The 23,986-nt window shown below is 52.1% G+C and overlaps 2 protein-coding genes across 2 annotated transcripts in view; both read right to left on the bottom strand.

The window, feature by feature from the left end:
• The window catches only part of PLCXD1 (phosphatidylinositol specific phospholipase C X domain containing 1), a 168,885-nt gene extending 166,138 nt beyond the window's left edge, over positions 1-2,747 (bottom strand). Inside the window, exon 1 of the mRNA XM_086934204.1 lies at positions 2,310-2,747. Within this exon, the coding sequence (XP_086790330.1) occupies positions 2,310-2,344 (35 nt within the window). The 5' untranslated portion in view covers positions 2,345-2,747. The remainder of the gene's footprint in view (positions 1-2,309) is intronic.
• Positions 2,748-22,459: 19,712 nt separating this feature from the next.
• On the bottom strand, positions 22,460-23,545 carry LOC147697134 (uncharacterized). The gene has a single exon (XM_086936111.1). It carries the CDS (start codon positions 23,543-23,545, stop codon positions 22,460-22,462), a length of 1,086 nt encoding a protein of 361 aa, XP_086792237.1.
• Between the last annotated feature and the right edge of the window lie 441 nt (positions 23,546-23,986).

The raw sequence follows: 23,986 nt of genomic DNA, 5'->3' as shown, positions 1-23,986 counted from the left end.
CCAATCTGATTTTTTCAAATTAACAGGTTTTAATAACGAAATGTAATGGGTGCAATGTTGTCTCTCATATTCATGATGTTTTGTAATCAGCTTCTGCGTCTTTTATGAATGTAGCTTGTATGAATGTTATTCATTGTGATATGATTATTATAACTTGCGTAACATTAAACCAATTTTCCTAATTACCTTTTGGGTCCTTTAAGATTTTGATTGAGTGACTTTTGTGATTTGATTTAGTGTAGTGTGATTGAACTGATTGGTGTTTTCTCCAAGAGAATTATTTTACTTATTGCATTACCGCCAGAGGAAGTTCCACGAATGCCCAGCCACTGCCCCTGTAGAGCCGCAAGGGCTACTCACTGTCAGCAATGGTTACAGCCCTCCACGACATCTGATAGTATAACACTACCAGGGACTCCGGTAGGCAAACCCCTGCAGGAACGGGTAAGACTGACCACAGGGCCAGAAAGCCCCAGGAGAATTTATTATAACGCAAAGCATTTCGGGCACTGGTACACTTTTGACTTTGGAAAAGTCGGAGTGGGGCTCCTGAGACTCGTTCCGCTAGTGGGACTTAACTCGTAAGTTGCTAATAGTTTATAGGGAATAACCACTACCATTAGTGAGAGGGGTGGGGGACTCAGGGACCTGCTTATTGAAACCTTAGAGCCCCAACCTGGGGGGGGGGGGGGTGTATTGCTTGTGTATGCTATATTTTACTTTGTGCTTGTATATAAATACTAAATTTTCATAAAAGCAAGTATTTGACTGGACAATCATTTATTGCTGCTACTGAATGTATTCTGAGTTGCGAGTCTGTATTCCCCCCATTAATCTACCTCTCCCCGAGCATCCATGGACTGCTCGACCCACATTACAACTGAGAGTCAATTTGTGAAGAGGTACTTGGCCCAGTTACTCAGGACCCATAGCAAGTCGGGTCCCAGGACAACAGGAGTAGGCCTCAATCTCTATGGTTGGGCCCAGTAGCTCCTGCTTGCCCCATGGCCCTCTGATAGGGGTTCTGACAAAAATGCATTATGCATTTCAACAAATACAAATTCTTGATTTTCATCGCTCTGTACGTACACTTCTTATTCACTTGTGTCCCAGATTTGTTCCATGACTATTTGGATTTTTTTCTTCATGAATTCCCCCCTCTTTGGTCTGTCATTTTCTGCCTGGGGTTGAACAATCTTGCTATCTTTTTCCTCAAGGCGTTTTAATTCATTGAGGATCTTCTCTCTCTGGATCTGTTGTTTCTGCTGGACTCTTTTCTCATTCCTGATGTTCAAGTGGCGTTTGGTACCTTGCTTCCATCACCAAAGCTCAGCCTTACCAAATGCCACGCATCAGATGTCAGACTAACGCATTTCAGTACAGACTGCCGCATCATCACTGCACTGAAATGCAATGTCACTCCAATTCAGTGGCACCTCTCTCTGCCTTCACGTTTCTACTAGGGGCTTTCAGCACAACAGTGCATCAGTCAGCACCAAGTTTGCTGGCTTAGGATGGAGGCGTGATGAGATGCTAGGAGCGTGCTCCATGTTTGGTGACTGAGAGCTACTCTTTCTTCCCTGCCTTCCACTACTACATTTAAATCATGAGGTAGCTGTGTTCCTCGTTGTTTTTTTTCTTGTCCATTTCAATAAAAACACATGTTGCTCACTTAGTTTTAATGTGTATTTTTTTAATCTGCTCAAAGTTCACATATAGCATATTTTTCTTATTATGTTATGCATAGCTATTTTAGACAGATCATGTCTCAATGTTGTAATATTTTTTTATATATGCACGTCTTTGCCCAAACTACCATCAGAGTGGAAATATTCTTGTACACTTAATTTTACAGTGACTAACACCAAATGTATAAATGTCAACACTATACGCAGCAGTAGTAAATCAGCAAAATGCAGGATTAAAAACATTATACCTTTGGTCTTCTGACTTCACAAGCACCGAACAGGTTCCGCCTAATTAACTTATTATCGTTCCCCTCACACTGTCTGGACCAAAAGTAAGGAAAAATGTACCCCGGTTGCTGTCATGTGTCCCACTTTCAGATTGTTTTTGTGTTTCTAAGAACAAAACTACAAATCGCAGAGTTCAACGTTGCTGTCATCTACCAAAACAAGAAGTAACGGCAGAAAGTGTCACCTAAAAAAGTTTCTGAAATGCGTCCATTGCATGGGCATTAACTTTTGTGCTAAAGAATCCCTCATAAGGTGTTTGAATCTGACACAAAAACATATGAAAAATATGGAAATATCACACATTAGCTGTCTGAAAACTTCGCAGCTACTTACCGCGCGCCCTGCTTCTCTCTCCAGCTCCACAGCATTTTTACATGCCAAGGTTTTCACCCCGAGATTTCCATCCTCCCAAACCTACGAGTACTTCTAACCACGCCCACGGGGGAGGGGCAAAATACCGGAAGTGCGGTGCCGCCGCTGTGCATCTTAAGACCTCACTTACAATTCGGGGCTTCGGGCTCGGTCGGGTTTGAATTCAGAGAAACTGTTATGTGGAGGGGGTACATCGAGTGGCGTAACAATAGACTGCGATTTGCGGGGGGACGAGCTCCAGGCGGCCCCCTCCGGCGCCGTGCACTGGTGGTGGGCTCCTAATTTAGTTCGGAGCATGTACTTTGCGGGGCGGGGGGGCTGAATTCCGTTATGCCACTGGCAGAAGGGGCGGCATGGTGAGAGCAGCGGCGTTTATCTTTTTCGGCTGAACAAAAAGGGAAGCGAAAACGAAGTGGTGTTTTAGGTTTCGAGAAGAGAGAATGGTGGCAGAAGGGGCGTTGGCACAGCCCTCCTATGGTTTCTGCCTGTTCACGAAAGAGGAGGGGCCACACAACTAGGTCACTGGGCTGGGGATTTTTTTGTTTTTCATTTTAAAACGGACATGTTTGTTGTGCTTTGTCCTCGAGGGTGACCTCTTTTCAATGAAGGAAAATGCAAGCATACTCTTTTTGAAGGAAAATGCAAGCGACGTGGTAACTGTAAAGGGACAAAGCGTTAGGTGCCGGAAAATGCCTAACACAAGGGCAGGTGCTCCCAGTGTTTTAATCTGCGTCAGTGTTAGCAGGTAGTGGTCTCCGGCTCTCTTCTTCGGGTATTTTGACAGAGTGCAAGAGGGAAAGGCAGAGAATGGAAAGTTAACTAATGGAGAACGCGGAAATGAAAAAAAGTACCGGCATGAGCAAGATAAAAGATAGCGTAGGGTTGTAGAAGAAAGAGGCAATAGGTGGAATCGAACGTAGGGAACCTTTATATTCGACAACCGCTGGGTATTCTGCAGTTCCTGCAACATCCCCATAAAATGTTGGGCCCATGCGTGTATGTTTTTTCAAACGTCTTCCTACCTGCAGCATAGCTGCCAAGGTTTCAGATTGCTGTGCGTGACATTTACATAATTTAAGAGTAATTATGAGTGACATTTCAACGACTACGAGTGACACTTTCGTGCGGGCAAAATCAAGCAATGAAGATGAGGGGATCATATAGATATCAGAAATTACACTAATTTAAGCAACGAGAAATTTTATTAAGATTTTAAAACCTATCTGCAAAGCACTAGAAACGGAAGGAAGGGCACTAACCAGAGACACAGACTACGTGTCTGCAGTGCTCAGTAAATGAGGGCAGGCATGCACTGCTGATGATCTCATTGATGTGATCATTCATGACATGAGCTAACCCAAAAAGGATTTTTTTTTACTATAACAAGTGCGACTAGAAGATAATGCTATCACTCAGTCACAGGCATAATTGGTTGCTAATGTAATAAGGTAAAAAAGAATGGTGGGAAACACCAGCGTAAAACTTGGCAGTGTTTTACTCTGAACACATGATAGTGCAAACAAATACAAATTGCACTGACAGTCTATTAGTTTTAAAAACAAGCTTTTGCAATCATGTCACTATTCACTAATGATGAAGAAACAACGCCACCCACAATGGTATTATTCAGGGTCTGCTGGCAGGAAGTCTTTATTCTGTGTTAAAATGTTATCACTCAGAAAACAAACGGCTGACAAGTGGTGCAGTACTATTCATGCAATATTATCACCAGGGCCTGTTAAAATGAAAGCGGATGAAAGTAAATTTTGAATTTTATGAAGAGTTTTTTCACTGACTAACTAAGAGATTTAACTCCTAGTCCAGGCTGTTCAGTGCGTCCCGGGGACCCGTCCTGTAACAAACTGTCTGGTGGCTGTTTTAACCCGGGTCACTGACTGCACTGTCTCCCTCCGCTGGGTTAAGAAATGAAGTCTTCGGCAGCAGGGTGCTGCAGCACAGCACACTGCGGCCCGGGCCGGTGCGAGCTGCAGCAGGACACTGCAAGCCCCATGATTGGTTTACAGGCGCGCAAATTCAGCATCCCACCTCCTACACCAGCACGCAGGATGTGACGTCCCCGCGCACGGCACGTAACACACAACCTGACTGGGCCCGGTAATGACGTCAGGCTGAAAAGTGAGAGAGCCATGCCCTGGGAAACATTAATAAGGAAACTCAGTTCTCCTAAGTCAAACGTGTCTTAGCAGGGAATGTGAACGACGGAAGCAGGGGCACTCGGTCCGGAGCAGCAGAGAGAGCACAGGCACAGAGATGACAGGCGGTGCTGGTGGCTCGCCTGGCAGCAAGTACCAAAATGCGTGACAATGCATTTCAGTGCGGTGATGCGGATCACCGCACTGAAATGCGTGAGCTTCACACCTGTTGCGTGACGCTTGGCAGGACTGCTGCAGATCGCTTTCTATAGACTCAATTACAACATATACGTCTCTGAGGAATGTCATATTTTGTAGACCCTATTGGACAACGGTACGTTGCCTCAAAATAGTGGTCTTAATTTTAAGTCATTAGGACCACCATGTTCTGTTCTGAGGCAATCATTTAACAACCTAATGCATATTGGGAGTTAGGATTTTGGATCACCTCAACTGGACAGGGACATCGCTTCATGTTGCCATAGGAACATTTTTTTTTTAAATATATTTTTATTGCAGAGTTATAAACCACAGGATAAAAGTAAACAGCCAGTACACTTGTGGGCTCCCCCCGTCCAATGACAATTCACAGTTGTACACAGCCATTCAGCCCGCATCCCGGAGGCCGGGCGGCATATCACGTCGCTCGAAAGGAACACAACACAGTGTACGTCCCATTGGGACCCTGGCGGTAGGTCGTTTTGCGTATCTGCTTTTACCCCCCCACCCGCAACAACATTCCCGTCAGCCATCTCCGTGGAAATCAATGTAATCGCCCCTGCCGGGGCCTGCTCTAGGCTATACGGGCCTTCGTACCAGGCCGTTCCACCTAATCAGTCTATCCACCACTCGATACCCCCTGTCCCAGTAGGTCCAAGGCCTCAACCCGCAACCCTCCAATGGCTTCCGGCCCTCCCCAGACCCCCCTACAACTAACCCCCCCAAATCCCCCCCCCCCCGGCAACTGCTAAGGTGTGCGCTTCGCTCTGTTGAACTGGATGGGTCCACTACAGTGCGTAGTTCCGTACTCCTGTGTTCGCCCCGCGGTGTCCAGCGGCTTAGTTCTCGCCGTCTTCATCCTCAACCAAAGCATCACGCAAAGCCTGTACCACTAACTCCCATGCACGCGCCGCATCCAATACCTTCTCATTCCCCAACTTTACTGCTTGCTTCATCCGGAGCACGCTCTCGCAGTCAGACCACCGCAGCAACTCATTCTTCCATCTACGCAGTGAGGGACCTCCCCTGGACTTCCAGTGCCACGATATTTCCCTTTGTGCCAATATCAGACCCAGATCTATGAATTTACTTGTCACCTTGGTGCGCTTAGTATGCGGGAACCAGAGCAATAGGCACGCCGCCATGTCGAATTCTACCTCCCTGTCAGTCACTTCATTCAGGAGTTCCCCTACCTCCGCCCAATAGGCTCCCAGTTGTGGACACCCCCAAAACAAGTGGTCCATGTCCGCCCCTAGGGACGAACACCGGGGGCAACAGGCATCCGGCACCCGAAAGTACCGCTGTAGTTTCTCTGGAGTTAAGTAGGCCCTATGGAGCACATAGAAATGGACCTGCTGAAAGCGCGCGTTCCTGGTGCCCTTCCACGTGCGTCGCAGGATATGGCCCCATGCCGTATCCGGTATGGGCCGACCAACGCTCTCCTCCCATTTAGCCTTGAGCCCATGGAGTGGTTCCAGCCCTTCGGTCAGCATCCTATTATGGAGGCACGTTACAGCTTTGAATGTACCGGCCGCCATCACCACATACTGGCACGCCATGGTCGTCGTGGGTTCCAGGAGCCCCTCTCTCCAGTGCTTTTGTATGGCAGCCACTACCGCCGCGTGTAGGAGGAAGCCCCCCTCAGGCAGTCCAAACTGGTCCCGGAGCACGTCGAACGGCGCCAACGCCCCATCTATGTACAAGTCACCCACCACCTGCAACCCCGCCTCCTCCCAACCCGACAACGGGGACCAATCTCCTCCGTGCGGCAAAGCCGTCAACATCCCGATCGGAATCTCCGGGGCATAAGGCCGCGATGCCCGCGCTCTCCGAAGGCTCCTTTGCCAGCACAGCCGGAGCGTCCGCTCCTCCATGGTGAGGGCCCGTAACTCGAGCCGTTGCTGCATGATGATGTACGACAGCACGTGGCGCTGTATCCCCCGATCCCGGTCGTCCTCCGGCCCCCGGAACACCCTGGCTACGTTCTGTGTAAGGACCTGCAGCTGCGCCGCTAGATAGTACAGCTCAAGGTCGGGCACGGCCATGCCCCCTTCCATCTTGGGGCGAAGTAGCGTGCTCAAGGCTATTCTGCGACGGCCATGCCCCCATAGAAAGCCAGTAATCATGGACCGCAGTTCCCTAAACACCCCCTGGGGAATCCAGACAGGTAGCGTTCGGAAATAGTAGAGGAAGCGGGGGAGCGCCACCATTTTCAACAGTGCTATCCTGCCCAGGACTGTCAGCGGGAGGGTCGACCAGAAAGACAAGCTACCCCGCAGTGACCGGACACAACGGCCAATGTTACCCTCCAAAAGGTCAGCAGCCGAGTGGTAAATGCGGACACCCAAGTAGGTGATGCAAGAGGGTTCCCATGCCACACCCAAGTCGCTGCTAGGGGCTGGCGATCCCGCTCTCAGCGGAAACACGCAGGTCTTCGCCCAATTGACCTTAAGGCCCGACAGCCGGCCGAACTCGGACAACAGATCCATCGCTCCAACCAGTGCCCCCGAGGTGTCAGCTAGGTACAGGAGCAGGTCATCCGCATAGAGCGAAATATGATGCCATTGCCCATCACTCACTATACCCGAGTATCGGTCGCCTGACCTCGCATGGACCGCCAAGGGTTCCATCGCCAGGGCAAACAACAGAGGGGAGAGAGAGCATCCCTGTCGTGTTCCCCTGCCCACCGGATACGCTGCCGAGACCAGACCGCCCAATCGAACTCTCGCCGTCGCCGAATTATAAAGACCCTCGTCCACCTTCGAAACCCGTCTCCCATGCCAAACCTCCCCAGCACTCCATCCAAGAAAGGCCATTCCAAGCTATCGAAGGCCTTCTCGATATCCACGGACAGAACCGCCGGCGCTGCCTCCCCATCCAAGATGGCGTCCATTATTCCCACCAGGCGGCGGATATTCATCGCCGTGCTCCTCGTGGGTATAAACCCGGCCTGATCCCTGTGTACCAGGCCCGTCATGTGCGGGGCCAGTCTAGTGGCTAGGATGCGACTCAGGATCTTATAGTCCACCGTCAGCATGGACAGCGGGCGATAAGACCTCACGTCCGCGGCATCCCGGCCAGGCTTGAGGAGCGGTACTATCAAGGCCTCCCGCATGGAGCCAGGCAAGGCCCCCTTCTCGAAGGCTTCCGTATACACCACCAGCAGCCTGGGCGCCAGAGCGTCCACATAGTGCTGATAGAACTCGATTGGCAATCCGTCCACCCCGGGCGTCTTGTTACGGGCCATATGTTTGATAGCCACTCGGATTTCCGTAAGCGTGATTGGGCTACCCAGGTCCTTCGCGTCCTCCTCGTCCAGGACCGAAAGCGGCCTCTCCCCCAGGTACTCCACGATGTCCTGCACCCCCACTCCCAACTGACTCCGGTACAAGTCCTCATAATAACCCCTGAAGCGGTCCAGTACAGCTGCCTGGGAGTACACCATCTCTCCCTGCGCATTAGTAATGCTGAGGATCGGGCAACCCCTAAGCTCCGGATTAGCTAGTCTGGCCAAGAGGGTTCCCACCTTGTCCCTCTCTGCGTGTGCCCTGATAATGTACTGCCTATAATCATAACATCTCAAACGTTCCGTCTCCGCGGCTACCACTTCCTTCGCCTCCAATAACTGGGCCTGTAAACCAGGCCTGGTCGGCCTGCGGCGTTCCAAGTCCCTCAAAGTTTCTTCCGCTTTCATTAGATCATTCAGCACAGTCGTTCGAGCATTCGAGAACCTGCCCAAGCACACCCCTCTCACCACCACTTTCATTGCATCCCATTCAGTAGATCTACTCGTCGCCGTTCCCTCATTCACACCGAAATAACTATCAATGCCTTGCCGGACCGCATCGTCGAACACAGAATCCTCTAGCGTCTCCGGCCGAAGCCGCCATGTTGGTATTACTGAGCGCTCCCTCTGCCACTGAATATGCACCAATAGGGGGTTATGATCGGATATAGTCCTAGCAAGGTACTCCGCATGGGTAATCAATGGGGCTAGGGAGCTCCCGCAAAGCACCGAATCGATCCTGACATGTAGATCATGGAGAGCGGAATAAAAGGAGTAATCCCTGGTTCCCCTGTGCCTCTCCCTCCAGACATCCAGCAACCCCCACCGTTCTTGCCAGTCCTTCCTGTGCGCGGCCAGCCTGCGCACAGGAGAGTCTACTAGGGGGGGATGGGACCTATCCAGAGCCACATCCGTAATCGAGTTGAAGTCCCCCCCTAGCACTATCGGACCCGCCAGGAAAGAGGCCAAGGACCCCGAGAGGCCATCAAAGTATCGGCCTTGGTCAGTGTTCGGTGCATAAACACAACAGAAAACCACATCCCGTCCATATAATCTCCCCTCCACCGCTACAAACCTGCCATCCGGATCCACCACCTGATTCAGCACTTGAAAGGGTATCCCCGCCCTCACCCAGATCAAGACCCCCCTGGCGTACGCCGAGTAAGTGGTGCCAAAAACCTGGCCCCGCCATCTTTTCTGCAAGGCAGCGCACTCTTTTTTGGTGAGATGAGTCTCCTGGAGCATAGCTATCTGAACCCCCATGCGTACCAGGAATGCATGTACTTTGTGACGTTTTACCATAGTCCGCAGCCCCCGGACATTCCACGTTAGGCATTTCAAATTAGGTAATGTCCCCATTCCAGTCCCGTACAGTCCGAATCAAAGGACAACGGTCCATGACCCCCCCAATGCAGTTGCCCCCCCCCAAACAGCCCCAAAACTGAAACATTCCCCAAACCCCACACCCCAGGACAGAGCACACGAACCCAATGGCCGCCCCCATCCAAACCTTGATCCAACTTCTCGCACACTTACCCTGCGGTCTCCACCACAGTCGACCTTAAGGGCCTAGGGGGGGTGAGTCGCCGCCGACCCCAGCTAGCGGAGCCCGCGTCCCGCCCATCATCCCCACCGAGACACTCAGCTCCCCCACCCGGCAACCCGCCCCCCAGCAACAGGATATCATCCTACCATGAAGTCCCGATCTAGTCCCAAGTCTATCTCAGCCGCAGATAATATCATCCGAAGTCTGTGGGGTCACTTTCGGCCCCTTCTGGCTCTCCGCCTCCGAAAGTTCCTCTCCTGTTCTGCTGCCTTCCCCTCCCGAGTCCGTTTCGGCCCGTTCACTGTTCTGTTGCGACCCTGTAATGGCCGCCGTCGCTGCGAGTGCATCCCTCTTCTCCGCCGCCATTTGAGCCTCCCGTTTCTCCCGCTGGCGCCTGTTGTGGGACCTGATGCGTTGCGATTGCCGCACCCGGGGCTGCTTGGGCTGGTCTCGCTGACTTTGGTGCGTTCTGTCCGTCCCCGCTCTGTACAACTCAAGCCATTGCCAGACCTCGTCCGGAGTCTGGAAAAAGTGTGTGGTGCCATCCATGATAATCCGCAGCTTGGCCGGGTAGAGCAAGGAGTACTGGATGCCTTCCTCCCTGAGCTCCTTCTTCACAGCAAGGAACGATGCCCTGTCCTTCTGGACCGCCTGTGTATAATCCGGAAAGATCGTTACCTTGCTGTTTTCCACCTCATAAGGGTCCGACATCCTGGCCCGCTGGATGAGGAGATCTCGGTCCTTGTAGTGGAGGAGCCGCTCCACCATCGGTCGGGGGGGGCGGCCAAGCCCCGGCGGGCGAGCGGGCACCCGGTGAGCTCGCTCCAGAGTGAAAAATGGAGTAAGCCCCTCCGGCGCCACCACAGTGCGGAACCAGTTCTCCATGTAGGCCACCGCATCTTCCCCCTCAATCCGTTCCGGCAGGCCTACCACCCGCACGTTGTTCCGCCTATTGTGGCCTTCGGCATCCTCCGCCCTCCGCTCTAAAGTGTCCAGTCGGGCCAAAATGTCCGTGATCCTGTGCTCCGCGGTCACCACCGAAGGCTTTAGGTCCAGCAACAGTTGGTCATGATCCTTGACCCGATCCGCCAGCTTCGCGTGATCCGCGCGTAGCAGCCCCAGGCCCGTGGCCACTTGGGCAATGTCATTGTGTAGCGCCTCCTTAGTGGAGGTGATCGCCTCAAGGATGGCATCCAAGCGCCGGTTCAGCCCCTGTTCCTGGTCAAGCTCCGGGGAGGGACTCTCACTCAGCTGGGTCGATGTCGCCGAGTCCCCCTCGCGGCTCCCGGGCATCGGCCCTCCGATCGCCGCCATGTTAGGGCACTGCGTCACAAGTCCGGTCACCCGTTCTGCCGGCACGCCCGTGGGTCCGTACCGGTCTCCAGGCACCAGACAGTACTATGTCCCCGCCGACGGTCTCAGGAGCAATGGCCAGGCAGACGAGCTCCGTCCCGTCACCCCCCTTGGGCCTGCGTGAGGGAGGATGAGTCTTAGGGCGGTGGCCGACGAGAGCCCCTGATCTGCTGGGTGAATCGGGCAGCGCCCCCCGGTCTCAGGGCGTCGCGCCGCCAATCCTAGTGCGCCGGGCAGCCGGGTGCAGGGTCCCTCGCCACTTGGCGACAGCCGGACTCAGGGCTGAGGTTCGGAACCGTCCGACCTCCTCGCCGCCATTTTCTTCACACCCCGGACTACACCTCGGCCGCCTCTTTCCTCGATCTCCTCGGGGCCAGCAGTCCCCCAGCGACTCTCCGATTACGTCCAGCTGTCCCCTTTCACTTCAGAGGGCAAGAACTTCGTCTCCGGGTCGCCTAGGGTTCCGAACACAGGAGAATTAGCGGGATTCCGCGCGGAGCTGCGAGCTCACGCCGCCATCCCGATCGGCGTCCAAGCCACGCCCCCCCCTGTTGCCATAGGAACATAACCCAGTGGTGGAGTTTCACATGGTCTGGGACTGCCGGCCACCCCGCCTTATCATGCAAACTATAGTTAACAAAACTTATCAGTCAAGCAACCGAATTCTTTGGAAGGCAGGGGGTCTCGCGACCCCCGGCCATATTTATTAAAATATGAAAACAAATCGAAATTGAATAAAATAACATTATTTACATAATTATTAAATGCAAAATTCAGACATTAGATTTACAGCAAGTTAGACAGGTATGATGGGCTAACCTTAACAAATGTCTAATACAGCGTGTTTCCTAACCGAATCTAACATCCTCCATATCAATTTTGCATTCTAATAATTTCTGGTCCTAGGGCAAGGTCGTTAACCGATGTCCGTTCCTTTACCCAGCTACGCCCTCACGTCTGAGTGCGCATGCGCGACAAGGGCCCGGTTGCCGGGAGAGTTCGTCCCTCTCCTGGTTGCCCTCGTATACTCCGCGAACTCCATTTAACCAAAAAGGAGGGCCCTTACACCCACGCCATTTGCTGATGTCTTAGTGTATGTGCGGGGTGGCTACCAGCCCGACGAAAGCGTGACTCCCTCCCCCGCACCCTTCCAAGCAAGCGGATATCCTGCCCCTGAAGTCCTAGGAGAGACCATTGGCCCCTCCCCCTGGGCAGCCCCATTCGCTAATGGTGCCGCCCCCTAAGGACCTTAAATTGCTGCTCCCCGATTAAGACCTTAACGCCACAGGCCAGCATAGTTGACCGACTATCTGCCCCCCCCCCCAACTGCCTACACTGAAAGGTCATACCCTCCTAGCAAAACCTTCTACCCATGCTAGTATGTTCCCTATCAATAGGGCATTCCCTGACTGTCTAGTGGACCCCATCCCCCAAGTAGAAATGTTCCCCCCAAATGCAACCATGAGATATACTCTGTAGGTGAGGAGTTCGAAAAAGCTTGTCTATTTTATTGTTGACCCTCTTTACCGAGTGATTCAACGCCCTGACTGATTCATCCCCCTCCACTGAAGCCTCGGTATCAACTGTGACCACACTATAGTGCAATCCGGTAACAGGTTCGCCAGCCCACCTGACGCTGAGATGATTTCTTCCAACAGGACCCTTCTGCCCAAGTCGACTAAATCATTCCCCCCCAGGTGCAGGATGACCACTGAGGGCGGTGAGGTGTGTCTTTCGAGTAAATCTGACATGTAGCCCCTAAGCTGACTGAGGCGAAGCCCCCTTTGCCATGGAAGGAAACATTGAGACCCCCGCACTCCGCCCTCCGTCTACCCGCTCCTGCAAGGAAAATTGGTTTAGCACGTTTCACATAAGAATGACCGACTACCCATACTACATGTGTCCTCCTTTTGTGTTCCTGCTGTTGCCAAGATGTTGATGGTTGGGTTTGATGACCCTGTAGAAATTTCCGCCCTGCGTCACAGACCCGAGAAACTAGAAGATAAACATAGACAAAGCAGGCGTCAGGGGGTGTCGACTGACCCTTACAACATGTGCAGCCGCACATAACGCTTATAGGCATTGGAAGACCATCTCCCAATCCTCTTCACACTATTGACATTCAATCCCCTCGCAGTGGCCTCGGTGGCTGCCCCTATCCGGAAAGAATGTGTCACAAATTCCTTGGGGTTTAAACCTGCTTTGGCAATACTCATAGCTAAGACTCTTTGGAACTGAAACCTGGTCAAAGGGGTACCATCCACATGCATTAGCAATGCTCCCCTTGCCTCACCCGCCCGTTGCTTGATTAACGCTTCTACATGTATCATCGGGCAGCACAGGTTATTCGGTGCCCGATGTAGTACCAAACTCTCTCCCCTGGCCTCCTGATCCGTCTTGGATTTCCGGATGGTAACCCGCATTGTGTCGCCCCGTATACTGGTATCTCTCAGCTGAAGGCCACCTATCCTGTAGAGTTTGTTGCTAGTCACTAATTTGCCTACCTGGAACGCCTAGTAAAAGGCCAGGGAAAAGGCAGCCTTGAATAATATTACCTCTACCGAAGAACTGCATGTGTCCGGCAGGGCGAGGAATACTACTGCCAACCGTTCTAGACCTATCGGCCTTCTGCTATCGGCTGTGGTTGCCTGTAAGCGCCGCCACCCCTTCAAAGCCTTTTGTATTAAGATGCTGTTCGTAGGATCCCTGGCTCCCCTTGCTTGTGCTAAAAAGGAAACAGCAGCCTTATGTCTGCTAGCTGTCGCCACAGAGCGCCCCTCCTTGTGTAATGAGTCCATGTACCCATTAAAACTAGCCTCCTGATCCCATTTGTTCTCTCAATCCTGTCCCAGAAATTTACAGTAAGACATGAACGCCCCTTCGTAAGCTGTCCTGGTCCTGGGAGCTAGGCTGGCTGCCACGAGGTCATGTAGTTGGGGGCACCAATCTGCCAAAGTGTTGATGGGAAGTGAGCTGGGGAGGCCTCTGCGGCTGGTAGGTGTTCCCTGAATACCTACATCTTAAAACGAGAAAGGGCGTCAGCCGCGTTATTCAAGACCCCTGGAACATGTTTGGCCCTGAAATGTATATTCAATTTCATGCACCTCAGCACAATCTCCTTTATCAGGCGCAGTATGAACTTACACCGCGCTGCCTGTTGATTGATGCATTCCACCACAGTCATGTTATCTGACCAGAAAATGACCGATCGATTAGCCAATTGCTCGGGCCATACCTTTAATGCAACCCAGATTGGGAACAGTTCCAGGAACCCAATGTTTGCTGTAAAACCGCTCTCTTCCCATCAGTTGGGCCATCTTTGGGCCAGCTACTTATTGCCAAGTATGGCACCAAATCCTACACCGCCGGCAGCGTCAGTCCATAGTCCTAACTCTGCTGAGGTCAGCATGGGGGCACCCCACAGTACTCTGCCATTGAAATCCTCCAGGAATGCAATCCTTATCCGCATGTCCTGGCGAACCTCAACTGACAGTCTTGTGCGATGATGCTTGTCCCGCAGGCCCTTCATGGCTTGCGCAATTGAGCGGGAAAATGGGCGTGCCATAGGTATGACCCTCAAAGCAAAATTTAGCTGGCCAACTGTCTGCTGCAACTGCTGTAAAGTGACTTTCTTTTTCAGAAAACATAGTTCAAGGGTTGCCCTGAATTTCTCATTTTTTTCTTTGGGTAACCTGAAACAGCCTTCCACGGAATCCAATTCAATTCCCAAGAATTCCAGACATGTCAATGGCCCTACTGTTTTTCATTGCGCGAGCGGGACCCCAAAAGCACGCATGAGCACGCAAAATTCCTGCAGTGCCCACGCGCACTCCTGTGAGCCTGCCAGACCCAGGAAAAGAAAATCGTCTAGGTAATGCATGACATACTGGTGGCCCATAGATTGTCTCAGAACCCACTCCAGGAAAGAGCTGAATGTTTCAAAGTAAGCACATGAAATAGAGCAACCCATGGGCATACACATATCCATGTAGTATTTGCCTTCGAAGGAAAACCTAGCAAGTGTTGGTCTGCTGGATGCACTGGGAGTAGTCTAAACGCTGACTCAATATCTGATTTCGCCATCAGTGCCCCAGGACCCAAAACTCTCAACATTTCAACTGCCTGGTCAAAAGACGCGTATTTCACACTACAAATGGACTCATAATCGCATCATTCAATGATAAGCCCTTAAGTGCATAAAGATTGGGTATGAGCCTATACTCGCCCTTTTCTTTCTTCGGGACCACTCCTAAAGGCGAGCAGACAAAATTCTGTACAGGGATGACAGGGAAAGGCCCCGCTACTCTACCTAGGCGCAGTTCCTTCTCTATTTTGTTTGCTACCACCCCGGGATTGTTTTTCACTGACAACTGGTTCCTACACTGCGGTGTCCCGGTATAACCCCCAGCTGGAATCCGGAAACCATGTGTGAAACCTTCTTGGAGCATCCTTGCGGAAGTATGGTTTGGGTATCTATTAAGCCAAGGGATCATAGAGCCCACGATAATAGGTGAATGCGCAATAAGGGCGTGTCCTCCGCTATTCTGGTTTCCTCCTCCCTCTGTTACCTGACTCACTACCCTTTGACCGGCATGCCGTTTCTGGGTGGGAAGGGTGGCCGCATATGTAACACGCGTGCCTGAATTTGCAAGTGCCCGGTGCCCTGTTGCAAGTTCCCCTATTGAAATCCCAGCAGACTCCTTTCCCACCCGTATTACTTCTGGCCTTATTGGCCATTTCCCCGCCTTGCGCTGGCCGAAAGGGCTGCTGGGGCTTGGGGGAATATACTTTGTTCCAGTTAGTGCTAGTACCTGCAGGTTGCCCCCTCTCAAACTGAGAATGCCAGGAAATAGAGTCAACTTTGTCCCAGGCTAAAGATCTGTTAAACTCCCTTGATTTCCTGAAAGCTATGTCATATTCTTTCCATGCGTCCCCACCATGATTCTCATTAAACATTGTAATCCTGCTCTGATAGCAAGCCATCTCAGCTTGCATACCGGGGGAACGTTCGGCGGTAACTGCACTAAACACAGAAAAAGCCCTGATCCAGTTGATGAGCGTCTCCTCTACCCTAAATTTGTATAACTGAGTTCGCCATTCACTAGGCAACATCATCTCCTTCTGTGATTTAGCATATTCCCACTCCCTGTTGTCAATCAGCAATGAGAAAATATTAATATATTTATCTGCCCAAATCAATTCCTTCACACTTTGAGATACATGCTGCGCCAAACTCTCCCCCCTGGAGGGAATCGCGCCTTCGCCCAGTACCGGCAGGGCAGCCTCCTTACCACTTTCGGCGGGTTGCGTTGGTTCCACGGTCTTGACTGCGCCCCCATTGCTCGCTGAACCTGTTTAGGGAGAAATCGGTGCGCCCGGCGTGCTGCTTTCGCCCCTAGCCACCATGATTTGTGCAACCATTCTCTGTGCCTCTGCACTGGGGTCAGCTGCCTGAGGTAACATTCCCCCAATCCCCAACCATGGAAGCACTGCTGCTATTTGTGCCGCTAATTCTGGTGGCACCTGACCCGCCCCATGTGATGGGCTTGCTGGAAGTACCGGCGGGACAATGACAGGGACTGGGTTAATCGGTGGCGCGACCGGCGGCGGGACAATGACAGGGACTGGGTTAATGGGTGGCATGACTGGCGCTATCGGCACGCTTACTGGAATTTGCGGAGCAGGCGTGGGTGACCCAGGTGCAACAGGCGCTCTATTCGGTACTGGACTCGGGGACCCCCCACCCACAATGGGCTTGGGGGGCGACCACTACCCTTCCTAGTTCTGCTACGTTTCGGTGGTGTCTAGAAATCCCCCCTTGGTTTGGGCGGCACTATGGTCCGTTTAGGCCTTCCCGTCGGTCCTGTCTGTGCTTCAACCCTCGCATCCAACTCAGCGACAGTCCTACCCAATTTGTCCACTTTCCCCAATCTCTTGTCCATTGCTGACATTCTGCGCATCATTGTTCGAAACATTAGCTCCATGCGCGAACTCTCTGCACCCCGTCTGGCAGACATACTGCTCTTACACCTACACTGCACAGTGCGTTAGTTATTGGCACAATGTGCCTTGTACCTATCCAAGTCGGAGGCTCACAGGCTGGCCGCAAGCACCACGCAACTGTGACCGCACACACCAGCTAGCCTGGAGTGTTTTGGCGAGCGAACTCTAGCCCCGCGGCCCGCCAGAAGCAGTGAAATGCAGGCCTGCCCGTGTCCTCAGAATCCGCTGTCCACCGTGAGCTACCCGGTTCGCAGCGGCCCTTCTCTTTGATCCTAAAATGATAAAATAGTTAAAAAACGAATTCGGGCTATACAAAATGAGGAATTTTACGTCCCAAACTGTGTAAATGCTTCCTAAATGCTTTGCCTCAATTGTTATTAACGGTACAAAAGGGGGTGGTGATGAACGGAGCATCTGAATCAATCAAACACTCACACCCAGTCAAAAGATTTGGGTTTAATCCATCGCCGTTCTTTAGCCCACTCTGCCACCCCAGTTCAGACATGGCTATATGCAAATCGGTCTGACCCTGTGCCTCATGGGAACAGTCCAGCCCGAACTGCCACCATAAGTGTGGCAGGGTATGCTCAGACGTGAGTCCCTTGCTCACTTTGCCACTGGATTCAAGCAAGCCGGGCTGAAGACGGCTGGAATGCCAGAAACCGGTCCTCGGAAGCTTGTTTCCGGTCCAGGGAAGACATGGCTTGGCAGTTCGGGCTGGACTGTTCCCATGAGGCACAGGGTCAGACCAATTTGCATATAGCCATGTCTGAACTGGGGTGGCAGAGTGGGCTAAAGAACGGTGATGGATTAAACCCAGATCTTTTGACTGGGTGTGAGTGTTTGATTGATTCAGATGCTCCGTCCATCACCACCCCCTTTTGTACCTCAATTGTTATTAAATCACACCGCTTGATTTAAACACACAATTAGCTCCCCACTTATCACTTTATCAAAAGGCTGCCACTGGGCTGTGGTAAACAGTATGCTAATGCAAAAAACGAGCTGTTCAAACAATTTTATATAGTGCAAAACTTGACCTGAATCAAACAGTATGCTAATGAAAAAAACGAGCTGTTGTTCAAACAATTTTATATAGTGCAAACTTGCCCTGAATCAGCTAAACACGTGCTTCATTTAGCACCAATTCATTACCCAAGGGCACTGTAATTTGCTAGGCACCGCAAGATTAAGTGATTTGCCCAGACTTGCCCTGCTTCCTAAAACGATTATTCGGGCTTTGTAAATCGATTCACAGTCAGCCCCCGCCTAAACTCACAGCGATCCGTTATTCTGCTAGGAAGACCCGCACTGGTCTCCCATCCACTCACTGCCCAGGCCGCCCCTGCTTAGCCCGTGTCTCTCGATCCCCATATGCCCTGCAGATCGCACACGCTCCGCTGGGCCAGATCTCGAACGGCCGTACAGCAGAGCCCGTGTCCGCAGCTTCCCCACGCGCCCGTCCACGGCAAACCACACTCCTGAACTCGGCTCTCCCCTGGATCTCCGGATGCCGTCCCCGATCGCGAATCCTGCTCTTTCGGCTCGATTCGAACGCCGACCGCCGATCCAGACCACAAGAAACCTGCAAGATAAAAACAAGAAAATTACAAGCCCCACAGCGGGGTGAGGAGCGAGCTTGGGAAGCGCGGGCACAAAGAGGACGTTTCCCGCTCTCCCCAGGCTCTTAAACCCCCCCTTTGCTAAAGGTCCCGCCCCCTTGACCCGGAAGTGTAAAACGGCTTCCGAGTCAATGGCGGGACCCACGGACCTATCAGGGTGGGCGAGGTGGCCGGGCCCAGCCATGTGTGCGTGGGGGCCGAGCGGCCCCCCTTTCCTTTTGAGTGGCTGTTTCAGCTGTCCCCATTGGACTGACTAACTTGAAAAAAATTATTTATAGCAGAAAAGCCGAGACTGGCTGACATGCAGCACATCTAATCTCAAGTTCCACAGGTCTGTGTGTGAATGAAAAATTGTCTAGCAGACGCGACAAAGAATTTTCAATTCTATTAAGGACACGGAGGCGAGGATTATGCTTCTCTTCACTTTACTGACATAAACAGCAGCCAATAAAAACTTTAAACTGGCATGACCCCGGAAGGACAACCCCCTCCAACAGTATGCACCAATCACCATCAAGTCCAATGTATAACTGTCCATGTTTATCAATACGACCTCCTCTTTCTTTGCGACACATCATCAGTCCAACAAGACCGGAGGCCAACGTGGCAACCATCGCATCCATCGTTGAGGAAGGCACCTCCTGCACCACGTCACAGATTTCCAGAGCATAGACTGTTCAACTCATGTCTGCTTGTGCTGATCTCCTGAAACAAGAACATAAGTCGTAATGGCCATTCCCAAACTTGGAAATACAACAAGCCAATAACAATCATTCGGGTGGGTACGAGAATTCATCAACCATACAATATTGCATGAAATACAATCCTGCAAGCCCGGGTGGGATAATCCTCGCCTCGTGTCCTTAATAGAATTGAAAATTCTTTGTCGCGTCTGCTAGACAATTTTTCATTCTATGTCAGTCCACGGAGGCTCAGATTATGCTAGTTTAAAGTTCATCCACCACCACCGAGGCCACATCCACAATAGGCTTATGATAAAACACTTTAAAGGTGGAATCAGAAGACCAATCTGCCGCAGTCATGATATCTTGAAGCCGAGAGCCGGCACCAAAGGATTTTGAGGCCATAGCCCCTCTCACAGAATGAGCCCCAAATTTAGAGGTATCAATACCCGCCAGGCCCAACAACCAGGTAACCCACCTGGCCAGAGTTGCACTGGTGACTGGGCGGAAAGGTTTCTGTAATGAAATCAACAGTTGACCAAAACCAGTTCTAAATTCTCTAGTACAATCCTCATATACCTTCAAAGATTTGACTACACATAATTTACTGTGATGAGGAAAAGCAGGATATGCAATACATTTTGTATGAGTTTTTGTACGCCTAGAGATCGTAAAAGAAACTCCTGTGGGAGTGAATACTCTACCTGATAAATCCAAGGCCCGAATATCCGACACTCGCCTGCATGAGACCAAGCAGAGGAGAAGCGTAAGTTTAGCTGAGAGCTGTTTGCGAGACAGACCCTCATTAGCCGGCCAGGCCGCCAAAAAACGTAGGACCACTGACACGTCCCAGAGTTCAGTATACCTGGGTTGAGGGGGCTTCACTAAGCGGACTCCCCTGACTACTCTGCACACCAAAGGGTGTTCCCCAACGGGCTTACCGTCAACATGCGGGTGCCCCACGGAGATCGCCGATCGGAAGTTATTCACTGTTCGATAAGCCAGACCAGACCGCGCCAGTTCCGATAAGAAATACGCTATGACAGTAATATCGGATCCCATCGGATCCCCCTGCCGTTTGTTACACCAACCAACCCATCGTCTCCAAGCTGACTCATATCGCTTGTGGGTGGAAGGTGCCCATGCCTTAGATAAGAAAAAGAGAGTGTCCTGTGAAACTCCCGGCATTTGCCAACGTCGCCGGAAAGTCTCCACGCCATGAGGGACAACTGATTCTGAAGGACCAACGGGTGGGGAAGACCCACCGGGTCCGTGAGAAGATCCGGGAACGACGAAATTTGCACAGGCGCTGTACAGGTGAGACTCATTGCCACCGGGAACCACGCTTGTGCTTTCCAGCACGGTGAGACCAAGACCAATTCCGCTTTCTGCCTCCGAACCTTAGCCAGAACTCTCGGGATCATGATAAATGGAGGAAACGCATACAGAATGCCCGTCGTCCACGATTGAAGGAAGGCGTCCGAGCTGATCGCCAAGGGATCCGGGCGCCAGCTGTAAAATTGGGGAAGTTGCCTGTTGAGCCGAGAGGCAAAAAGGTCTATCACACACGGACCCCATTTGTGGTTCAATGCCCCGAAGATCCGAGGGTGCAGTCTCCAATCGCTCGCATCTCTCAAGTATCGAGAGTTCCAATCCGCCGTCACGTTGGCAGACCCCGGAATATATTCCGCCGTCACCGAAATTTGATGGGCCAGGCAATAGTGCCAGAAATCCTTCGCTATCTCCGCCAGGAGGCGAGATCTGGTCCCTCCCAGGCGATTTATGTATCGCACCGCGGACACATTGTCCATGCGTAGGAGAATGCAGCATGACACTTTCTGAGGGGACAGAGTGCGAATCGCAAAGGAACCCGCCAGAAGTTCCAGGCAATTGATGTGGAGACTCAGCTCGTCGCTGGACCATCGACCCCCCGTCTCCACCGAGCCGCAACGGGCTCCCCAGCCCCAGCGGCTGGCATCCGACTCTATCACCACCTCCGGGGTGGCCGCGAAAATGGCTCTGCCATTCCACGCATCCATATGCTCTAACCACCAGTTCATCTCCGTACGAGCCTCTGGCGAAAGGGAAACTTGTTGAGCGTAAGTCAGACCTTTGCGCAAGTGCAATGCCTTCAAACGCTGCAAGGCCCTGTAATGTAAAGGGCCCGGAAATATCGCCTGGATAGATGACGCTAGAAGTCCGACCAGACGCGCCAAAATCCTCAAGGAGATTGTCGGAGAGGCAAGCGCTCTCCTCAACTCCTTCCTGATAGCCACTCTCTTCTTGAGGGGCAAGAGTAGTTGAGCTTTCACCGAGTCGACCTGGAAACCCAGGAATTCCATCACCTGAGAAGGTTGCAAGATGGACTTCTGCAAATTCAGAAGGAAACCCAAGTCCTGAAGAAGTTGAATCGTCCAGGACAGATGGAGTGACACCATCTCCGGCGACCGACCTAAAATCAGTATGTCGTCGAGGTAAATGATGAGGCGAACGCCCCGTTCCCTCAAGTTCTGTACCACGGGTCTCATCAACTTGGTGAAACACCATGGGGCGGACGACAGCCCAAAGGGCATGGCCGAAAACTCGAACCACTGGTCGCGCCACTGAAACTGTAGAAAACGCCGGTGAGGGGGGTAAATGGACACTGCCAGGTAGGCGTCTTTTAAGTCCAGGCGTACCATCCAATCTTGCTCTAGGAGGATGTCGCGCAGCAGGTGTATACCTTCCATTTTGAAGTGTCGATACACCACCCAGCCGTTGAATTCCCTGAGGTTCAACACTAGCCGATACCCCTGGTCCTTTTTGGGGACCACGAAGACAGTGCTCACGAAGCCCAGGTCGTGTGGAACGGTTTCCACAATCGCGCCCTTCTGGAGTAAGGAGCATATCTCTACGTCGATGAAACTCTGCTCTGTCTGGGAAAAATGCAGGGCATTCGGTCTCCGCCGTTGGCTCGGGGAGGCATAGAACTCTATGTGAAATCCCTGTACTGTCTGCAACAGCCAAGGGTCGCTCGTGAGCGTACGCCACCTGTGGAGAAAAAGAGACAGTCTGCCTCCCACCATATGTTCTGACGGACACAAAAGTCGTACCTGAGTAGGAGTTGTCTCCAGAACCATTCTGCTGGCCACGATAGGATCCTCTCTGTCCTTTGCCCCTGCCTCCTCTATCGCAGGAGGGGTAGAAGTTGGAGCGTCTGTTGCCTCTGCCTCTCTGATCTGCTCCACGTGAGGTCTGTGCATAACCTCAGCCGGACCCTCGACCTCGTGGGCGTCCGGCCCTATCAAAAACACCAGTGTGGAAAACCTTCTTGATATTTGATTGCGCCCGGTCCAGCGCGGAGAAGGTGGCAACGTACTTGCCCATTTCTCTAACGAATTTGTCTCCAAAAAGCATACCATTGGCGAGCGAACCAGGTTCGGAAGGGGCCATTTCCGCCAACTGGGAGTCGATTCTCATAAGAAAGGAGCGTCTTCGCTCCGTAGACAGGGCCACATTTGCGTTCCCTAAAAAGCACATGGCACGTTGTGCCCATTCAAGGATCTCTGACACATCCAGTGGCATCTTCCTATCCTTTGCCTTGACTGCTGCGTCCAGAATCTTTGTGAGGGGTCCAGCTACGTCCAACATTTTGTCCTGACACCCTCGCCAGGCCCTATCTAATCCCTTTTTTGGATCTTTCGCAAACTTTCTCATAAAGGCCGCCATTGTGGGGTCCAAGTCCGGCGTATCTGCCACCTTTCCCGTCAAGGATGGCCTGGGACATTCAGATCTGAGCGTGGCCCTGACACTACTGTCGAAACCCTGACGTAGGTTATTACCCACATAGTGTGCCACCTCCGGGCACGGCACCCATTCCGTGGACCTAGGGTGCACAATGTTGTTTGGATCAAACAGGAGGTTCTTCGGCGCCTGACTATCGTCAGCCTTATAGGCGGTGTGTTTCACCTTCTTCGATTTCTTCCTGGACGTCACCGAGTCCACCTCAGAATCAGAAGTGACAGGCGGGGACGGGGACGAATCCCCAGACGTATCCATAACCATCGAGCCATGATCCTTCATAACATTCCTGGCCATCTGTGCTAACACCTGGGCCGAGGCTTGAGGAGAGGTATCACTCTGCCGGGCTGACTTAAACTTCCTCTTGCCATATTTCTGAAGGGTGTGAGTAAAAGGCTTGAGAGCCTTGATCAATGCCTTATTGACTGACCCTTGGACATGGGTATCCAGGGCCTCAACCAAATTTTCCTCCAATTGTTCTTCCTGTGGCTCATACTCTTCGTACTCATTATATTCTGCCCATTGGTTATCCTCCTCGGCGTAGTACGCCATAGCTTTAAAGCAGGGAGGTGTGGAGGAACTTCAACAGGGGGGAGCAGCCCAGGGGTGCCTCAAATACACACACACACACTGTAGTCCGAAAGAATCACCACTCTGTGAGGCTAAGATCGAGGTGGAAGGAGACCCCTTTGTGCACACAAAGCTCCCCTAGAGCAAGGCTCTAATCCGGACACGCTCCGGTAGGCGTTCTGTGAGACCAGGATTTATGCAGCCTGAAAGACGCGCGATGTGCGAGGAGCCGGTATCATAGAAAACGAAAGTCGGCTCCTCGCGCATGCGCGTCGCGTGTGGGGTGAACTCGACTGCCTCCTGAGCGCGAGAGGCTCGCGTCTGTCTCCTCCTGCTCCACCGCCCCCTATCGAGACACGCGCCCTGCCGACTCGCGGTCAGAAAGAAAAACAAACGCGCGGTAAAATACCGGAGCGGGGCAAG

Source organism: Lissotriton vulgaris, chromosome 8, assembly GCF_964263255.1.
Source record: "Lissotriton vulgaris chromosome 8, aLisVul1.2, whole genome shotgun sequence".
NCBI lineage: Eukaryota > Metazoa > Chordata > Amphibia > Caudata > Salamandridae > Lissotriton > Lissotriton vulgaris.
This window is presented reverse-complemented; position numbering and strand designations above follow the sequence as displayed.